The following is a 19767-nucleotide window of genomic DNA, read 5'->3' as shown; positions in this document are numbered from 1 at the left end:
TAGTTAGGGATGGAAATTTCAGGATTTTTGGTGGCCTTCCTGAGCCAGGATTCAGACACTGCTAGGACATCCGGGTTGGCAGAGTGTGCTAGGGCAGTGAATAAAACAAACTTAGGGAGGAGGCTTCTAATGTTAACATGCATGAAACCAAGGCTTTTACAGTTACAGAAGTCAACAAATGCGCCCGGGGAATGGGAGTGGAGCTAGGCACTGCAGGGGTTAACCTCCACATCACCAGAGGAACAGAGGAGGAGTAGGATAAGAGTGCGGCTAAGGGCTAAAAGAACAGGCTGCCTAGTATGTTCAGAACAGAGAGTAAAAGGAACAGATTTCTGGGCGCGGTGGGACAGATTCAAGGCATAATGTACAGTATGGTAGGATGTGAATACAGTGGGGGTAAACCTGTGCATAGAGTGACGATGAAAGATATATTGTCTGTAGGAATATCATTTAAATTAGGTGATGTCACCGAATGTGTTGGAGGTGGAATTAAAGTGTTCACTAAGCTGTATTGAGCAGGGCTAAAGGCTCTACAGTGAAACAAGGCAATAAATACTAACCAAAACAGCAATGGACAAGGCATATTAGTGAGAGGCAAGCGTAGCCGAGTAATCATGGGAGTCCAGTGAGTGGGATTTTAAAAAAAATCAATAATGACTAAAAGAGGTATACGGCAATATAACTGGCAAGAAGAATACCCTGTCTTTCTTGTAGTGTTAAATCATGTTTGTTCATTAGGAAGGGGTTATATGGCATGTACCTAGGAAGAAAATAATGTATGTGGAGATAAGAAAGGACAGGGAGAGCTCCTCCAGAGTTCTAGTGTCTGGGAGAGCCTGGAACTGTCAGCTGAGGGGTTATAAACTGTGATGAGACTCATGAGAAATTCCCTATGTTGGTGTGTATGTATGTGCATAGGTTAGGATGGTATAAATGGAATGTATTTGTGAAAACTTGAGAGCTCTCGCAAATAAATCTGGATCTGATCAATTAGTGAGCTGGGAATTCTGTCTGTTTTATTTAAGGCCAGAACTTTACAACCTCTGGGTATCAGACAGATAAAGATAATTGGAATTTATGAACATTGATTACAAAATTACTTAACATACACACAGAAACATTTCCATCACAGGTTGCTCATAGAAATTGCATTTGTACACACAGAAAGGTGCTGTCTAGAACCTAAAAATGTTCCCCATAGAAAAACCCTTTGAAGAAACCTTCCAGTTTGAGGTATAAATAACCCTGTTGAGTTCCATGTAGAACCCTTTCCACAGTTTTCTACATGGAACATAAAAATAGTTCTACCTGGAACCAAAAAGGGTTATCCTATGGGGACAACGGTAGAACCCTTTTTCAACCATTTTTTTCCCATAGAAATAAAGTGATATTTGTGCTCTGTGGGCATGACCTACTGGAGATTCAGTTGGCAAACAATAATTGATAGAATTATTATTATTTCTGTATGTTGGTAACTTTTAAAGGGATGTGAATGTCTTTTCAGGTCATGGATTGCATTGAATTGAATTTCTTCATGAATACTTTACAGAAAATGTAACCAGCATTTTCTTCTTTCAAAGTGTGAATAATACTGAAACACGAAACAATATAAATACACATTTCAGTTACAATAAATGTTACATATACACAATGTTAAATATGAAGGTAGTGCAATAAGTAGTAGGATAACTACCCAGATTCACAGACTTTAATTGTCAATACTGCTGTTGTTTTTTACTTTGTCAACAAGCTGCTCAATGCTCTCCTGTTGTCCATAGCAATTCATGTTTACCCTGTACATTTGTGGATAATAAATAACAAAGAATATTATATAATTATATGTTAATATTAAACATGATTAGATTTTCTGGTAAGTTGCCCTGTCACTGTGGTTATCAGTCTATGCGTATTAGTGAAACAGTTGTGACAATACAACCAGACAGATTGTGAGTAGACTTGTCTTGTAGCTTATTCCACTGGAGGCAGAAGCTGTGGTTGTTGCAACAACTAATGTTGTTGAAGCAGCTGTGTTTGCTGTAGGACCAGCTGTTGTTGTTGTTGTTGTTGTTGTTGTGGGGGTGGCTGTGGTTGTTGTGGTGGCTGTGGTAGTTGTGGCAGTTGTAGTTGTAGTTGTTGTCCCTGTAAGACCAAAGAAGTTAACTCATAAATACTATACCAATACTAGAGATGTGACATGTGTCAATGTTGAGAGTGACGACAATGACAAGGTCAGCAGTGATGGCTTAACTTACTTGCAGTAATGGAGGTTGTGTCAACGTTGAGGAAGAGGTTCCCGTGAGACAGAGAGTCCATCAATCCCTGCTCTGCACTCGTTGCATTGGGAACCACTGTCTGGTTCTTGAAAATAAGGGTCATGTTGACAATAATTGAGCCACTCCTGTAAACAAAGACATTTGTTTTTCTTTTCAGGTCAGATGCTTAAAAAGATATTTCCCCAAAAATTATTTAAAAACAAAACAATATGTGTTCTAATTGTTCTTGATGTATTATTCAAACTTGTTATATCACTGTATCACTGTTATTTCTGGAAAATTGAATTTGAATGGAGACATTCTCTGACTTACAGAAAACAATGAATTGTTACTCACGTGAATTTAATAATCCTACACCTAAGGTATGTTAAAGGGTAAATTATTTTGTAACCACGATTCACCTGTGAAAAAAGTATTCTATTAGTATCAATCATTTCAATCAATAATTTCAGCATTGAAGTGCGAATGTTGTTCAAAGAAGTGCTGATTACCTCTGTGGTGACATTTGCCACCAGTTCCTGATATGTTGTTGTGGAAGAGTCAGAATAGTCACTTAGGAATGTACGGATCATTCTGAATCCTAATCCCAGTGACCCCTCATTTGCTGTCGGTGTCGCTGTTGAGTCTGTTGTTGTGGTTGCAGCGGCTGTGGTTGTCATGGTAGCAGCTGTGGATGTAGTGGAAGCAGCTGTGGTTGTTGTGGCAGCTGCTGTAGTAGCTGCTGTAGTAGCTGCTGTGGTTGTGTTGGCTGCTCCGGTGGTTGTAGTTTGAACAGCTGCAGTTGTTGTGGCAGCAGCAGTGGTTGTGGTTGCGTCTGCAGTGGTTGTAGATGGAGCAGCTGTGGTTGTTGTGACAGCATCTGTGGTTGATGTGGCATCAGCTTTGGTTGTTGTGGTATCAGCTGTGGTTGATGTGACAGCAGCTGTGGTTGTTATGAGAGCATTTGTGGTAGACGTGATGCCAGCTGTGGTGGCCGTGGCAGTAGCTGTGGTTGTGGTGGCAGTAGCTGTGGTTGTTAAGGGGGCATCTGTGGTTGAAGTTGGAGCAGCTGTGTTTGTTGGAGCATCTGCTGTGGTCGTTGTGGTAGCAGCTGTGGTTGATGTGGTGATAGCTCTGGTTGTTGTGACGATATTTGTGGAATCAACTGTGTTAGTGGTAGCAGCTGCTATGTTTGTCCTGGCAACAGCTGTGGTTGTCGTGGCTGCAGCAATGTTTGTCATGGTAGCAGCTGCTGTAGTTGCTGCTGTGGATGTTGTGGCTTCTCCGGTGGTTGTAGATTGAACAGCTGTGGTTGTCGTGGTAGCAGCTGTGTATGTGGTTGCATCGACAGTGATTGTAGTTGGAGCATCTGTGGATGTTGTGGCAGCAACTTTGGTTGTTGTGGCATCAGCTGTGGTTGTTGTGGCAGTGTCTGTGGTTATTGTTGGAGAAGCTGTGGTTGTCGTGGCAACAGCTATGGTTGTTGTGGCAGCTGCTGTAATAGCTGCTGTAGTAGCTGCTGTGGTTGTGGTGGCTGCTCCGGTGGTTGTAGTTTGAACAGCTGTGGTTGTCGTGGCAGCAGCTGTGGTTGTGGTTGCATCTGCAGTGGTTGTAGTTGGAGCAGCTGTGGTTGTTGTGACAGCATCTGTGGTTGTTGTGGCAGCATTTGTAGTTGTTGTGGCAGCAGCTTTGGTTGTAGTTGGAGAAGCTGTGGTTGTTGTGACAGCATCTGTGGTTGTTGTGGCAGCATTTGTGGTTGTCGTGGCAGCAGCTGTGATTGTCGTGGCTGCTGCAGTAGTTTCAGTTGGAGCAGCTGTGGTGTTCTTGGCTTCGGCTGAAGTCTTGGTTGGTAGAGCTGTGGTTGTAGTCAAAGCAGCTGTGGATGATGTGCCAGCAACTGTGGTTGTTGTTATGCCAGCTGTGGTGGTCGTTTTGGCAACTTTGATTGTAGTGGAAGCAGCTGTGGTTGTTGTTGCAGCACCTGTGGTTGTTGTGGCAGCTGCTGGGGTAGCTGCTGTGGTTGTGTTTGCTGCTGCGGTGGTTGTAGTTTTAACAGCTGTGGTTGTAGTTGGAGCAGCTGTGGTGGTTGTGACAACATCTATGGTTTTTGTGGAAGCAGCTTTGGTTGTAGTCGGAGCAGCTGTGGTTGTTGTGGCAGGAGCTTTGGTTGTCGTGGCAGCAGATGTGGTTGTCGTGGCAGCCACTGTGGTTGTCATGGCAGCAGCTATGATTGTCGTGGCTGCTGCAGTAGTAGCTGCTGTAGTAGCTGCTGTAGTAGCTGCTGTAGTAGCTGCTGTGGTTGTGGTGGCTGCTCCGGTGGATGTAGTTTGAACAGCCTTGGTTATCGTGGCAGCAGCTGTGGCTGTGGTTGCATCTGCAGTGGTTGTAGTTGGAGCAGCTGTGGTTGTTGTGACAGCATCTGTGGTTGATGTGCCAGCAACTGTGGTAGTTGTTATGCCAGCTGTGGTGGTCGTTTTGGCAACTTTGGTTATAGTGGAAGCAGCTGTGGTTGTTGTTGGAGAAGCTGTGGTTGTAGTTGCAGCACCTGTGGTTATTGTGGCAGCTGTTGGTGTAAATGCTGTGGTTGTGTTGGCTGCTAAGGTGGTTGTAGTTTTAACAGCTGTGGTTGTCGAGGTAGCAGCTGTTGTCATCGTTGCGTCTGCTGTGGTTGTAGTTGGAGCAGCTGTGGTGGTTGTGACAGCTGTTGGTGTAAATGCTGTGGTTGTGTTGGCTGCTAAGGTGGTTGTAGTTTTAACAGCTGTGGTTGTCGAGGTAGCAGCTGTTGTCATCGTTGCGTCTGCTGTGGTTGTAGTTGGAGCAGCTGTGGTGGTTGTGACAACATCTATGGTTTTTGTGGCAGCAGCTTTGGTTGTAGTCGGAGCAACTGTGGTTGTCTTGGCTGAAGTTGAGGTTGGTAGACCTGTGGTTGTAGTCAAAGCATCTGTGGATGATGTGCCAGCAACTATGGTAGTTGTTATGCCAGCTGTGGTGGTCGTTTTGGCAACTTTGGTTGTAGTAGAAGCAGCTGTGGTTGTTGGAGAAGCTGTGGTTGTAGTTGCAGCACCTGTGGGTGTTGTGGCAGCTGCTGGGGTAGCTGCTGTAGTTGTGCTGGCTGCTGTGGTGGTTGTAGTTTTAACAGCTGTGGTTGTCAAGGTAGCAGCTGTTGTCATCATTGTGTCTGCTGTGGTTGTAGTTGGAGAAGCTGTGTTGGTTGTGACAACATCTATGGTTTTTGTGTTAGTAGCTGTGGTTGTTGTGGCAGGAGCTGTGTTTGTTGTGGCAGCAGATGTGGATGTCGTTGCTGCTGCAGTAGTTGTAGTTGGAGCAGCTGTGGTTGTCGTGGGTACATCTGTGGTTGTAGTCAAAGAAGCTGTGGTCGTTTTGGCAGCAAATTTGGTAGTTGTTATGCCGGCAGCTGGGGTTGTGGTTGCATCTGCTGTGTTTGTAGTTGGAGCAGCAGTGGTTGTTGTGACAGCATTTGTGGTTGTTGTGGCAGCATTCGTGGTTGTTGTGGCAGCATCTGTGGTTGTAGTAGCAGCAGCTTTGGTTATAGTCGGAGCAGCTTTGATTGTTGTGACAGCCGCTGTGGTTGTCGTGGATGCTGCAGTAGTTGTGGTTGGAGCAGCTGTGGTTGTAGTCAAAGCAGTAACTGTGGTAGTTGTAATGCCAGCTGTGGTGGTCGTGGTGGCAGCTGTGGTTGTAGTGGAAGCAGCTGTGGTTGTAGTTGGAGCACCTGAGGTTGTTGTTGCAGCTGCTGGGGTAGCTGTTGTGGTTGTGTTGGCTGCTGCGGTGGTTGTGGATTTAACAGCTGTTGGTGTTGTGGCAGCAGCTGTTGTCGTTTTTGCATCTGCTGTGATTGCAGCTGTAGTTGTAGTTGGTACTGCTGTGGTTGTAGTAAAAGCAGCTGTGGTCGTTGTGGCAGCAAATGTGGTAGTTGTTATGCCTTCTCTGGTTGTCGTGGCGGCAGCTGTGATTGTAGTTGCATCTGCTGTGTGTGTAGTTGGAGCAGCTGTGGTTTTTGTGACAGCATCTGTGGTTGTTGTGGCAGCATTTGTGGTTGTTGTGGCAGCAGCTGTGGTTGTCGTGGCAGCAGCTGTGGTTGTCGTGGCAGCAGCTGTGGTTGTCGTGGCTAATGCAGTAGTTACAGTTGGAGCAGCTGTGGTTGTCTTGGCAGCTGCTGTATTAGCTGCTGTAGTAGCTGCTGTGGTTGTGGTGGCTGCTCCGGTGGATGTAGTTTGAACAGCTGTGGTTATCGTGGCAGCAGCTGTGGTTGTGGTTGCATCTGCAGTGGTTGTAGTTGGAGCAGCTGTGGTTGTTGTGACAGCATCTGTGGTTGTTGTGGCAGCATTTGTGGTTGTTGTGGCAGCAGCTTTGGTTGTTGTGGCAGCAAATGTGGTAGTTGTTATGCCTTCTCTGGTTGTCGTGGCGGCAGCTGTCGTTGTAGTTCCATCTGCTGTGTATGTAGTTGGAGCAGCTGTGGTTTTTGTGACAGCATCTGTGGTTGTTGTGGCAGCATTTGTGGTTGTTGTGGCAGCAGCTTTGGTTGTTGTGGCAGCAGCTGTGGTTGTCGTGGCAGCAGCTGTGGTTGTCGTGGCAGCAGCTGTGGTTGTCGTGGCTAATGCAGTAGTTACAGTTGGAGCAGCTGTGGTTGTCTTGGCAGCTGCTGTATTAGCTGCTGTAGTAGCTGCTGTGGTTGTGGTGGCTGCTCCGGTGGATGTAGTTTGAACAGCTGTGGTTATCGTGGCAGCAGCTGTGGTTGTGGTTGCATCTGCAGTGGTTGTAGTTGGAGCAGCTGTGGTTGTTGTGACAGCATCTGTGATTGTTGTGGCAGCATTTGTAGTTGTTGTGGCAGCAGCTTTGGTTGTTGTGGCAGCAGCTGTGGTCATTGTGGCAGCCGCTGTGGTTGTCGTGGCAGCAGCTGTGATTGTCGTGGCTGCTGCAGTAGTTTCATTCGGAGCAGCTGTGGTTGTCTTGGCTTCAGCTGAAGTTGTCGTTGGTAGAGCTGTGGTTGTAGTCAAAGCAGCTGTGGTTGATGTGCCAGCAACTGTGGTAGTTGTTATGCCAGCTGTGGTGGTCGTTTTGGCAACTTTGGTTATAGTGGAAGCAGCTGTGGTTGTTGTTGGAGAAGCTGTGGTTGTAGTTGCAGCACCTGTTGTTATTGTGGCAGCTGTTGGGGTAGCTGCTGTGGTTGTGTTGGCTGCTAAGGTGGTTGTAGTTTTAACAGCTGTGGTTGTCGAGGTAGCAGCTGTTGTCATCGTTGCGTCTGCTGTGGTTGTAGTTGGAGCAGCTGTGGTGGTTGTGACAACATCTATGGTTTTTGTGGCAGCAGCTTTGGTTGTAGTCGGAGCAGCTGTGGTTGTTGTGGCAGGAGCTGTGGTTGTAGTGGGTACATCTGTGGTTATAGTCAAAGCATCTGTGGTCATTGTGGCAGCAAATGTGGTAGTTGTTATGCCAGCAGCTGTGGTTGTGGTTGCGCCTGCTGTGTTTGTAGTTGGAGCAGCTTGGGTTTTTGTGACAGCATCTGTGGTTGTTGTGGCAGCAGCTTTGGTTATATTTGGAGCATCTGTGGTTGTTGTGGCAGCTGCTGTGGTTGTCATGCCTGCAGCTTTGGTTGTTTTGGTAGCAGCTGTGGTTGTTGTGGCAGAAGCTGTGGTTGGTGTGGCAGCCGCTGTGGTTGTCGTAACAGCAGCTGTGGTTGTCTTGGCAGCAGATGTGGTTGTTGTGGCTGCTGCAGTAGTTGTAGTTGGAGCAGCTGTGGTTGTCTTGGCTACAGCTGTAGTTGTAGTTGGTACATCAGTGGTTGTAATCAAAGTAGCTGTGGTTGTTGTGGCAGCAATTGTGGTATTTGTTATGCCCTCTCTGGTGGTCGTGGCGGCAGCTGTATTTGTGGTTGCGTCTGCTGTGTTTGTGGTTGGAGCAGTCGTGGTTTTTGTGACAGCATCTGTGGTTGTTGTGGCAGCAGCTGTGGCTGTCGTGACTGCTGTAGTCGTTGTAGTTGGAGCAGCTGTGGTTGTCTTGGATTCAACTGAAGATGTGGTAGGAACAGCTGTGGTTGTTGTGGTTGTTTTTGCAGCAAACTTGGTAGTTGTTATGCCAGCTGTGGTGGTCGTGGTGGCAGATTTGGTTGTAGTGGAAGCAGCTGTGGTTGTTGTTGGAGAAGCTGTGGTTGTCGTGGCAGCTGCTGGGGTACCTGCTGTGGTTGTGTTGGCTGCTGTGATGGTTGTAGTTTTAACAGCTGTGGTTGTGGTGGCAGCAGCTGTTGTCATGGTTGCGTCTGCTGTGGTTCTAGTTGGTGCAGCTATGGTTGTTGTGGCAGCAGCATTGGTTGTAGTTGGAGCAGCAGTAGTTGTAGTTGGAGCAGCTGTGGTTGTCGTTGGTACAGCTGTGGTTGTAGTCAAAGCAGCTGTGGTCGTTGTGGCAGCAAATGTGGTAGTTGTTATGCCTGCTCTTGTGGTCGTGGCGGCAGCTATGGTTGTTGTTGCTACATCTGTGGTTGTGGTTGTGGTTGCAGTAGCTGTGGTTGTTGTGGGGGCATTAGTTGTTGGGCTTTGGGCATTCCCTGATGCTATTGAAAATTAAAGCATAGATTTTAGAATACATTTTTGCAATTCAAAATTATCTACAATATACTGTAAATACCAGTGGCTCAACTTACCAACAATCAGAAGGACTGTGAGAATATTTCTGTTCATCTTTGAAACTGTTTCCTTTTTAATCAATAATCACAGAGAGATGGGGATAAGATAGATAATTACAAACAGAATGACATTGACACATTTAATATATATTGGAATATTGTGGAAGGAGATCGTTAATGGTAAATGCCCATCAGTATTTTTTGTCTGATATTGCACTGTTGTAAAATGTTATGGTAGGAGATCACTAGTATTTAAAAATATTTAACCATCATTTATTTATCCAGGAAGTCTCATTAAGGTCAGAAGGGATCTTTTATGCTGGAGACCTGGCTAAGAGGGCAACTAACAAAACCCCCCGGAAAGATACAGTACAGTGCGGTTAGTGTAAATGTGTAAAAAATGTAAATGTATAGATTACCTGCTACAGTATATCTGTAGATTTACCAAACGAGCATGAAATCTTCAGATGCAATGTTTTTACACATTTACCATAACACATACACAGCGAAAACATAACTATAAATTACAATAATTACCCACCATCATTATAAAACACATGTAATCATTGAGTTGAAACAGTTCCACAACTCCCGCAGCAAGTTTGCAACTATAGCCTTGAATTCCTCTATCAGGTCAAAACACTCTAGGTTTAAGGAGTTCTTGAGATTATTCCGTGACCAAGGTGCCAGAAAGTTCAAAACAGTTCTACTAAAGGTCTGATCTGGCCCTTACTACCTGGAACAAGAACTTAACTTGAGATGATCTGAGATTTAAGAACCAAGGATGACCGAGGTCAAGGAACAGAGAGGAAGTTTACCAGTTATAGCCTTGCCAATTAAGATTAACACATTTTTTCTGCCAAAAGTTCACTTTTACAAATACACACTACAACTCTGATCATAATAAAAAAGATAACACAATAATGGAAAACCACACTTACCCCCAAAACTTATATTGTAGCTGAACTCCTCTGAAAGCTCAGTATTCAGTAATGGTGCACCTCCAAACTCTACTAAACTGCTGCATTGCTACAGCCTTTATAGTTTAAAAAAACAACCTTGATGACATCATTATGATGAATAAGATGTAAAGGAAAATGTGTGTTTATGTCACCTTGTAGAAAAGAGTGTGCTGAAGTGTGTCCTGTGACTCATCTTTTGAAGAAGAATGAATGAGGCCTCCCCCACGTTATGACTGAGTTCCTAATCTAGCAGTACATGGAGACACACATACCAGGGGTGCAATCATTTGTACAGTTACAAAATGTTCTGTTTTACAACGAAAACTATTGTTTCTATGTCCCTCCCTGTTTGCTGAACCTGTCCAATAGAAACGCAATTGTAATGATTACACCCCTGGACCCGTTTGATGTATCAATTGCCATTGATTGTAGGACATAATGTAATGTCATCTACTACATAAGGAGTGTGATAAATTGATTGAGTTTTCATCAGTCTGAGTTTCCCAAGGAAATGCCAGAACCACAAACATACAAGGTTATTTTTCCAATGACACACACACATATGTATGCTCAAACGTGTGCACACAGCCATCGATGAAACACAGAATGTGCACATCTACAAACCACGTATTTGATTAAGTAAATAAAGGCTATTATTATGATAATGATCTAAGGGAAATTAACATTCAATTCTCTGGCAACAGCTCTTGTAGACATTTCTGCAATCATCATGCCAATTGCCCACTCCCTCAAAACTTGAAACATCTATGTCATTGTGTTGTGTGACAAAATTGCACATTTTAGAGTGGCCTTTTATTGTCCCCAGCACAAGGTGCACCTGTGCAATAATGAAGGTGTTTAATCAGCTTCTTGATATGCCACACCTGTCAGGTGGATGGATTATCTTGGCAAAGGAGTAAGGCTCACTAACAGGGATGTAAACAAATTTGTGCAAAATTTTGAGCTAAATATGCTTTTTGTGTGTATGGAACATTTCTGGGATCTTTATTTCAGCTCATGAAACATGGGACCAACACTTTACATGTTGCGTTTATATTTTTTGTTCGGTATAAATGAGCACCTAGTTAAACCCAATATTCACAACGAGTAGCTGCATTTATTTTGCATGCTTTGTTTTTCACTCTCAGTGAAATCGAATGGTCCACAAATGGTTTGTGTTTATTACTATACAATTAGAGTTTGTATTGCATAGGAGTACAAAATAGGGATGCCCATTTTTCCATACCTATTTACGCTCTTGGTAGAACCTATAGGCTGTTAGGGAACATCAGTGTACTGTATATCGCCGTTTTAAATCAAAGGAATAACGTTTTTTTTTACGCGCTTCAAGACGAATTGGTCTAAGTCTATTTTAATGCCATTGAAAGCCACAGCCAAGGAAGTGAATTTACCATCATCACCTGTCTCTCTTGAATGTCACAGCTTTACTTACCTGGGAATTCAGCTCCGTCTAGGGATGAACTTCTGTTCAAAAAATATCTTATTCCCTATTTCTTTTCAAATAAGCAGAACTTATTTTGTTTTTGGATTTTCAACATTGCAAAAAACTTCATTTTTGTCAAGTTTACGATTAAAGACGAATTGTATGGAAAAAATGTGGTTACACAGTTTTTGGCCAAGACAACTGCCAACAAATGCTTCTTCTAGTCACTAATGAGCTTGCTGCACCTTTTCACTGGCAATGTTTCAGCAACAAACTGCTCTAATTCTTCAGTGTTTGAGTGGTACCCTCCACCAACTGCTGTTTTCGGCTCTTGCCATATGTCATTGATGTGATTCAGATCTGAACTCTTCTGCTGGCCATTCCAGAGCAGTCCAGTGTTCCATATTGAACCATACCAGGGGTTGCTTTCGATGCGTGTTTGGGATAATTGTCCTGCTGGAAGACCCACAACCTTAAGTTTTTTTCCATTGCAATTTATTTGAGAAGAAATAGGGAATTATTTAATAACAGTGCATGGATGCCAATATATTTGGCCGCAACTTTATACGCTGTCTTCATCAACCAACAGGGTCTTGGGCGTGTATCCTTGATTGTCCCCCTGAGTGAAATTGGGTGGCTGTGGATCTGTCTCATGTCCTTAGTATTTTAGTCACACTTGACATCATGGACAACACTGGCCCAATTTTGACGAAACTTGGTTGAAAGGTGTGTCTTGCCATAGAAATATGTAATTTGCAAATTTACACTGATTGGCTCAAGGTTGGGAGCTGCATCATTCATGGGGGACAGCCGGTTTACTGTTTCCTTTAAAAAATGTATATACAGTATTTGGGGTCTGTTTTTCAGTCAGAGCAGTTCAGGACCAATGTTCCCTAAAAACTGCCAGCGCAGAAGCCACAAAACTGCCTTGCTGCTCTCCCAGGGACTGCTGAGCAGAAATATCAGCCCACAGTGAAAATAACCAGATTGAACTTCAATAAACTTTCTAGAGCACTGGTCACCAACCGGTCCATCGTGATCAACTGGTCGATCTCCAAGGCATTCCTAGTTTTACATTTCTGTAAAAAAACAACAATGATAAAGCCTTGTGTTACTATTATTTGTATTTATTTGTCTCAAGTTTTTGTGGTAGTTGCACCCTAATCAGCTGTCCTGCGTGCCGGGTAGGTGAACAGTTTTGAACCATGTCCTGTGTCTGAAAGTACAATCTCTGCCTTCGCAGGGGGGCCCAGAGAGCAAATCAATTGCATTATAGGTTACCGCAGCCCAATCGGATGGCTCAGATCACCGTTTCAGCAGTAACATAGCAGGAATAAAAGAAAGCTACAGCAAAGTTGATAGTGTGAGATTTCAAAATGTTTAAATCCACGACCAGAGAGAGACTCTCACCAAATACAGCAAAGAGCTGCTGTTTTTACGAGTTCATTTTTAAGTTCTTACTCAGCACTGTCAACACTGTATTCAACACTTTTATAAGCCACACAATGTGCGTTCTTCCTATTTCCACTCAGCACTACAACAAGCACTGTGCAGTAATGAATGAGTAGGAAAGTGGATCTACAGGCTTGCGTTGTTATTATTGGCGGCTTGTGTCTTTTTTAATATCGAGGAATATTTCACTTTCTCTGTTCATAGGAGTAACAACGTGAATTTGTGCATGAGGCAGAAATGATGTGGTGTGACTCAAGTTTTAAAATCAGCTGGAAGACGGTGTCTCTTTTTGGTCAGTGTCCTTCGGAAAGTATTCAGACCCATTGACATTTTCCACATTTTGTCACGTTACAGCCTTATTCTAAAATGCATTACATTTATAAAAATCCTCAGCAATACCCCAAATGACAAAGCGAAAACAGGTTTTTAGAAATTCTAGCAATACATTTTTACCAGAAATAGCTTATTTACATAAGTATTCAGACCATTTGCTATGAGAATCGAAATTGAGCTCAAGTGCATTTCCATTGATCATCCTTGAGATGTTTCTACAACTTAATTGGAGCACACCTGTGGAAAAATTCAATTGATTGGACATGATTTGGAAAGGCACACACCAGTCTATAAGTCCCACAGTTGACAGTTCATGTCAGAGGAAAAACCAAGCCATGAGGTCGAAGGAATTGTCCGTAGAGCGCCGAGACAGGATTGTGTGGAATCAGGGGAAGGGTACCAAAACATTTCTGCAGCATTGAAGGTCCACAAGAACACAGTGGCCTCCTGGAAGTGACCAAGAACCTGATGGTCACTCTGACAGAGCTCTAGAGTTCTTCTGTGTAGATGGGAAAACCTTCCAGAAGGACAACCACCTCTGCAGCACTCCCCGGATCAGGCCTTTATGGTAAAGTGGCCAGACGGAAGCCACTCCTCAGTAAAAGGCACATGACAGCCTGCTTGAAGTTTTTCAAACTCCAAGCTCCAAAAAGGTGCCTTTTGGAAAACTCCAAGCAGGCTGTCATGTGCCTTTTACTGAGGAGTGGCTTCCAGACCATGAGAAAGACCATGCGAAAAAGGATTATCTGGTCTGATGAACCCAAGATTCAACTCTTTGACCTGAATACCAAGCGTCACGTCTGGAGGAAGCCTGGCACCATCCCTACAGTGAATAATAATGGTGATGGCACATTATGCTGTTGGGTGTGTGTGTGTGTGTGTGGGGGGGGGGGGGGGGTCCTTGAGTGGCCGGACTTGAACCCGATCAAACATCTCTGGAGAGACTTGAAAATACATGTACAGGAACACTCACCATTCAACCTGACAGAACTTGAGAGGATCTGCAGAGAAGAATGGGAGAAACTCCCCAAATACTGGTGTGCCAAGCTTGTAGCGTCATACCCAAGAAGACTCAAGGCTATAATTGGTGCCAAAGGTGCTTCGACTAAGGTATTAGTAAAGGGTCTGAAAACGTAAGTAAATGTGATATTTCTGTCACGCCCCGACCTTAGTTCCTTTTTTATGTCTCTATTTTGGTTTGGTCGGGGTGTGAGTTGGGGTTGGCATTCTATGTTTTTTTTCTATGTTTTCTATGTGTTTGGCCTGGTATGGTTCCCAATCAGAGGCAGCTGTCTATCGTTGTCTCTGATTGAGAACCATACTTAGGTAGCCTGTTCCCACCTGGTGTTTGTGGGTAGTTGTTTCCTGTTTTGAGTTGTGTCACCTTTCAGGACTGTTTCGATTTTCGTTGTTTCACTTCGTTATTTTGTATTTCGTGTTCAGTTTTATTAAATTAACATGTACACTTACCACCTTGCGTTTTGGTCCGATCTTTCCTACTCATCAGATGAAGAAGATCGTTACAATTTCTGTTTTTATTTTTTTATAAATTAGAAAACCTCTTCTTGCTTTGTCATTATGGGGTATTGTGTGTATATTGATGAGGGGAATTTTTTTTTAAATCAATTTAGAATAAGGCTGTAACCTAACAAAATGTGGACAAAGTCAAGGGATCTGAATACTTTCCGAAGGCACTGTAGCTAACATTGCATCGAACAACATTGCATTGGCAGGGCGATTCAAGCAAAGCTAATAAGATATTTACTACAGTACCGTTTTTAATTGGTTAATGTTGCATAGGCTTACGTTAAGTCATAATAAAATTAAATCCGAGAGGTAGATCTCAGCTTTCGTTTTGACTCAAAGTGATATTGACTCAGAAAATGTTGGTGACCACTGTTCTAGAGTTTTCTCTGTTAACACTATCAACGTTTTCCTTAACTGTGGCAGTTTTGATCAAATTAATGCAATATTAGCCACTTTCAATGCAACATATCGAAACAAAATGAGTCGGCCTATATGCAAACAGAACATTGTCATATATGGATCTGTGCCATTTACTTTGAACTGGATTGCGTTTACAGCATGAGCAGTTGTGATGCGATGCAATTGTTTTGAGATCAAAGAGAGAGAGCTGTATGTAGCCATGTGTGCATATTTTGTTCATATCCTTTGCTAGTTAGTGAGTTATTAGCCCAGTTGTAGATAGGGGTGTGATTGCTTCCGACAACAGCACAAAACGTATACAATTCTCCACATCCTTGAAAAGCAAGTCAAGCAAAGAGTTTTTTTTTTTGTCTTAAATGGGCCGTGTTGTATTTTGAGACAGGCTTGAATAAGCTAAGTGGCCAATAGACAGAGGGTAGCATAATTTGTCTGATTCTCTGTAATAATGTCATGAGAATAATAATGCATTTTATTTTGTAAAGTGGTTTCTCGCATCAAACAACACAACAGCATTTTCAGTGACCTCCTTGTCTGAAGAACAAGTGGATAAACAGGTTAATGTCAAGCCCTGCATGTTTTTTTTCAAAATTCTCATGGAATGTAGACCTACGTCGAACATCACACTTTGGCTGCTACTGTAGGCTGAATGATTGAACAGCTATTTCCATGTTAATTGTTATGGGGTGTATTGTCTCCATTGTTTTTGATGGTAGGCCACTCTGGTAGGCCTGCATTATGTTCAAATAGCCACTGTAGCCTACACGGCCACTGTTAAAACTTAAAGCAGGTACAGACTCAGTGGTCACAGTAAACGTGCCCTGGAAGTTGTACAGAATTTTCACAACTGGAGTTTGCGCTCAGTAGACCTGAAATATGCTCAGTGTCAGAAAAAATTAGGGGGAAATTGTTCAGGACCCCTGTCTAAATAAATGTAAGCATCCAAGCCTGATGGCATCAATAGAGTAGTGTGTTGATGGATTATAAAGGTAATTTGATGATTGTCCCCCACAATGATATTGGTGAGGGGACTGTGGTTCTGTCTCTGTCTGTTCGTACCATAGTCACATGCAATAATGATCAATGTAACAAATGTTATTTTGCTATAATAGGAATGTAAATGCATATGTCTTGGCAATGTTCAACTGTGGAAGCTCTTCGGAAATATATTGTTGACGTTTTAAGAAAAATTCTAAGTAAGATCCTTGCAACTTGACCTGCTGTTGTGCACTTTGGTTACAACCCACTTTAAAAACAAGTATTTTTAAGAAAAGCAACTCATTTGAGCTGCTTCAACAGATGTGAAAAAAACTATTCTCAATAGATGGTTTAAACCCTATATTGTATTGTATAAATATTGTGTATTAATGTTCGACAACATTTGTATATTAGAGAGGTCAACATAAAAAATGAGTGGACCCTGTTGTCATCTTTGGCTATCACGTACTCACAGAATCTGTTTCAGGATGTCCAGAGTCACTTTAGTGTATTTGGCTGCTTTTATAGGCTTAATTTGTATGCTTTGTATGTTTGTGTATTTTTCTCAGTCCTCTTGTGCAGGAATATGTGTCTTAGCACCATCGTGTGTCCCAAATGTGTAATTACTCTGCTCATTATAACAGTTGTTTATTTCCCATACACAAGAACACTATACATTTTGTGTTTTAGATTCTTGGCTTTATTAATTCCTTGATTTTTTTCTCTTTCATTAGGATGTTTCTCCCCCTGTGTACTGCTTAGTCTGGGTAGTCTGGGTAGCCATTTGATTAGCTGTTCAGGAGTCTTATGGCTTGGGGGCAGAAGCTGTTTAGAAGCCTCTTGGAACTAGACTTGGCGCTCCAATACTGCATGCCATGCGGTAGCAAAGAGAACAGTCTATACAATGGGTGGCTGGAGTCTTTGACAATTTCTAGGGCCTTCTTCTGACACCACCTGGTATGGAGGTCCTGGATGGCAGGAATCTTGGCCCCAGTGATGTACTGGGCCATACGCACTAACCTCTGTAATGCCTTGTGGTCAAAGGCCGAGCAGTTGCCATACCAGGCAGTGATGAAATCCTTTTGATGATCTGAGGACCCATGCCAAATCTTTTCAGTTTCCTGAGGGGGAATAGGTTTTGTTGTGCCCTCTTCACGACTGTCTTGGTGTGCTTGGACCATGTTAGTTTGTTGGTGATGTGGACGCCAAGGAACTTAAAGCTTTCAACCTGCTCCACCACAGCCCCGTCGATGATAATGGTGGTGCACTGTCACTGGACAGCTCTTGGCTGTTCTTACCTTTGTAGTCTGTAATAAAAAATCCAAACAGGAAGTGGGAAATCTGAGGTTTGAAGGCTTCTACTATGAAGGGGGGCTGAATGAGAGGGGAATGAGTCAGAGGTCTGCCAGCAGTCACGTGCTCGTCACATGCATTTCACATGAGAGGTAGCTCTCGTTCCATTGCTTTTCTACAGACAATGGAATTCTCCGGTTGGAACATTATTGAACATTTATAATAAAAACATCCTAAAGATTGATTATATTGATATGTTTCTACGACCAGTAATATAACTTTTTGGAATTTTCGTCCGACCTTTCCACTGGACTTGCACGCACGTTTCGATTTGTTCACCAAACGCCCTAACAAAAGGAGGTATATGGACATAAATGATGAACTTTATCAAACAAATCAAACATTTATTGTGGAACAGGGATTCCTGGGAGTGCATTCTGATGAAGATCATCAAAAGTAAGTGAATATTTATAATGCTATTTCTGACTAATGATGACTGTGCAACATGGCGGATATTTATTTTGGCTGGTTTGGGCTCTGAGCGCTGTACTCAGATCATGCTTTTTCAGTAAAGTTTAAAAAAAATCTGACACAGCGGTTGCATTAAGGATAAATTCATCTAAAGTTCCATGCATAACACTTTTTCATCAACATTTATAATGAGTATTTCTGTGAATTGATGTGGCTCTCTGCAAAATCACAGCATGTTTTGGAACTTCTGAACATAACACGACAATGTAAAATGAGATTTTTGGATAGAAATATGCACTTTATCGAACAAAACATACATGTATTGTGTAACATGAAGTCCTATGAGTGTCTTCTGATGAAGATCATCAAAGGTTAGTGATTAATTTTATTTCAATTTGTGCTTTTTGTGACTCCTCTCTTTGGCTGGAAAAATGGCTGGGTTTTTCTGACTTGGTGGTGACCTAACATAATCGTTTGTTGAGCTTTTGCTGTAAAGCATTTTTGAAATCAGACACTGTGGCTGGATTAACGAGAATTGTATCTTTAAAATGGTGCCTAATACTTGTATGTATGAGAAATTTGATTTATGAGATTTCTGTTGATTTGTATTTGGCGCCCTGCAATTTCATTGGCTGTTGGCGAGGAGTAGCGGAACCCCGTTCCCAGACAGGTCGTTGAGTGCAGTTTTAGTGCCAGCCTTGGTCTGTGGGGGTATTTAGACAGCTACGAAAAATACAGATATAAACTCTCTAGGTAGATAGTGTGGTCTACAGCTTATCATGAGATACTCTACCTTGGAGTGGTACAACATGCCACAGGCCACAATCAACAACCTGTTCAACTCTGTGCGAAGGAGATGTGTCGCGATGCACGAGGCAAATAGTGGTTACACCAGACTGGTTTTCTCATCCACGCTCCTACCTTTATTTTTAGGTATCTTTGAACAACAGTAGCATATCTGCATTCCCAGTCATGGAAAATCCATAGAATAGCGCCTAATGAAATTATTTAAATTGACTAATTTCCTTATATGAACTGTAACTCTGTAAAATCCTAGAAAGGATTGCCTGTTGCGTTTATGTATATACAGTGCATACGGAAAGTATTCAGACCCATTTACTTTGCCTTTCAAAAACGGATTAAATTGTTAGTTTTCGTCATCAATCTACACACAACACCCCATAATGACAAAGCAAAAACAGGTTTCTAGAATTTTTTGTAAAAGTATTAAATATGTACATAAGGATTCAGACACTTTACTCAGTACTATGTTGAAGAACCTTTGACAGCAATCACAGCCTCAAGTCTTGTTGGGTATGACGCTACGAGCTTGGCACACCTGTATTTGGGGAGTTAATCCTATTCTTCTCTGCATATCCTCTCAACTACTGTCAGGTTGGATGGGGAGCGTCGCTGCACAGCTATTAACAGGTCTCCCCAGAGATGTTCAATCAGGTTCAAATCTGGGCTCTGGCTGAGCCACTCAAGGACATTCGGAGACTTGTTCTGAAGCCACTCCTGCATTGTCTTGTGTCATGTCTGGACAATTATTAAATGTGATGACTTATTTATATCAAATCAGGTTTCTAGGATGAATTATTACTGTGATTAAACTAATCATGTAAACATGAATTAACTAGGAAGTCGGGAGTCCATGGAAAATATTGAGATTTACAGTTATCATTTTCCAAATATAACTCTTCAGATATTTTAAAATCTGATCGATTAGTCATTCTCATTGATGTATTACTTTTACCTCATCAGTTCCCATTACTGAATGTCGCAAAAAGTTAAGTCTGGCAATTTTACTTATTAGTTCAATAGAATGAGACATCGATATTCAATCAGTTGAGATTGGCTAGATATCATAATTAAACGTGATACACGTTTGGGTATCACCTAAATATATATATATATATATATATATTATTTTTTTTAAATGTACTAGCGATTCTTCACCCCCAGGGGTCACTGATCACAGAAGGCTGAAATCAAATAGAA

The 19767-nt window shown here is 42.5% G+C and overlaps 1 protein-coding gene across 1 annotated transcript; it reads right to left on the bottom strand.

Moving 5' to 3' along the window:
• Positions 1-1574: 1574 nt before the first annotated feature.
• LOC149980114 (uncharacterized) lies at positions 1575-8821 on the bottom strand (the record flags this gene model as incomplete). The annotated part of the gene is made up of 5 exons (XM_090188545.1): positions 1575-1591; positions 1957-2082; positions 2253-2398; positions 2610-2674; positions 2765-8821. Coding segments are annotated over 5 exons (6411 nt in total), but the record flags the coding sequence as incomplete, so codon positions are not given.
• Between the last annotated feature and the right edge of the window lie 10946 nt (positions 8822-19767).

This window comes from Oncorhynchus mykiss, chromosome 10 (genome assembly GCF_057628025.1).
Source record: "Oncorhynchus mykiss isolate SJ-2025 chromosome 10, ASM5762802v1, whole genome shotgun sequence".
NCBI lineage: Eukaryota > Metazoa > Chordata > Actinopteri > Salmoniformes > Salmonidae > Oncorhynchus > Oncorhynchus mykiss.
The sequence above is the reverse complement of the archived record's forward strand: the minus strand, read 5'-3'. Positions and strand labels throughout refer to the sequence as shown.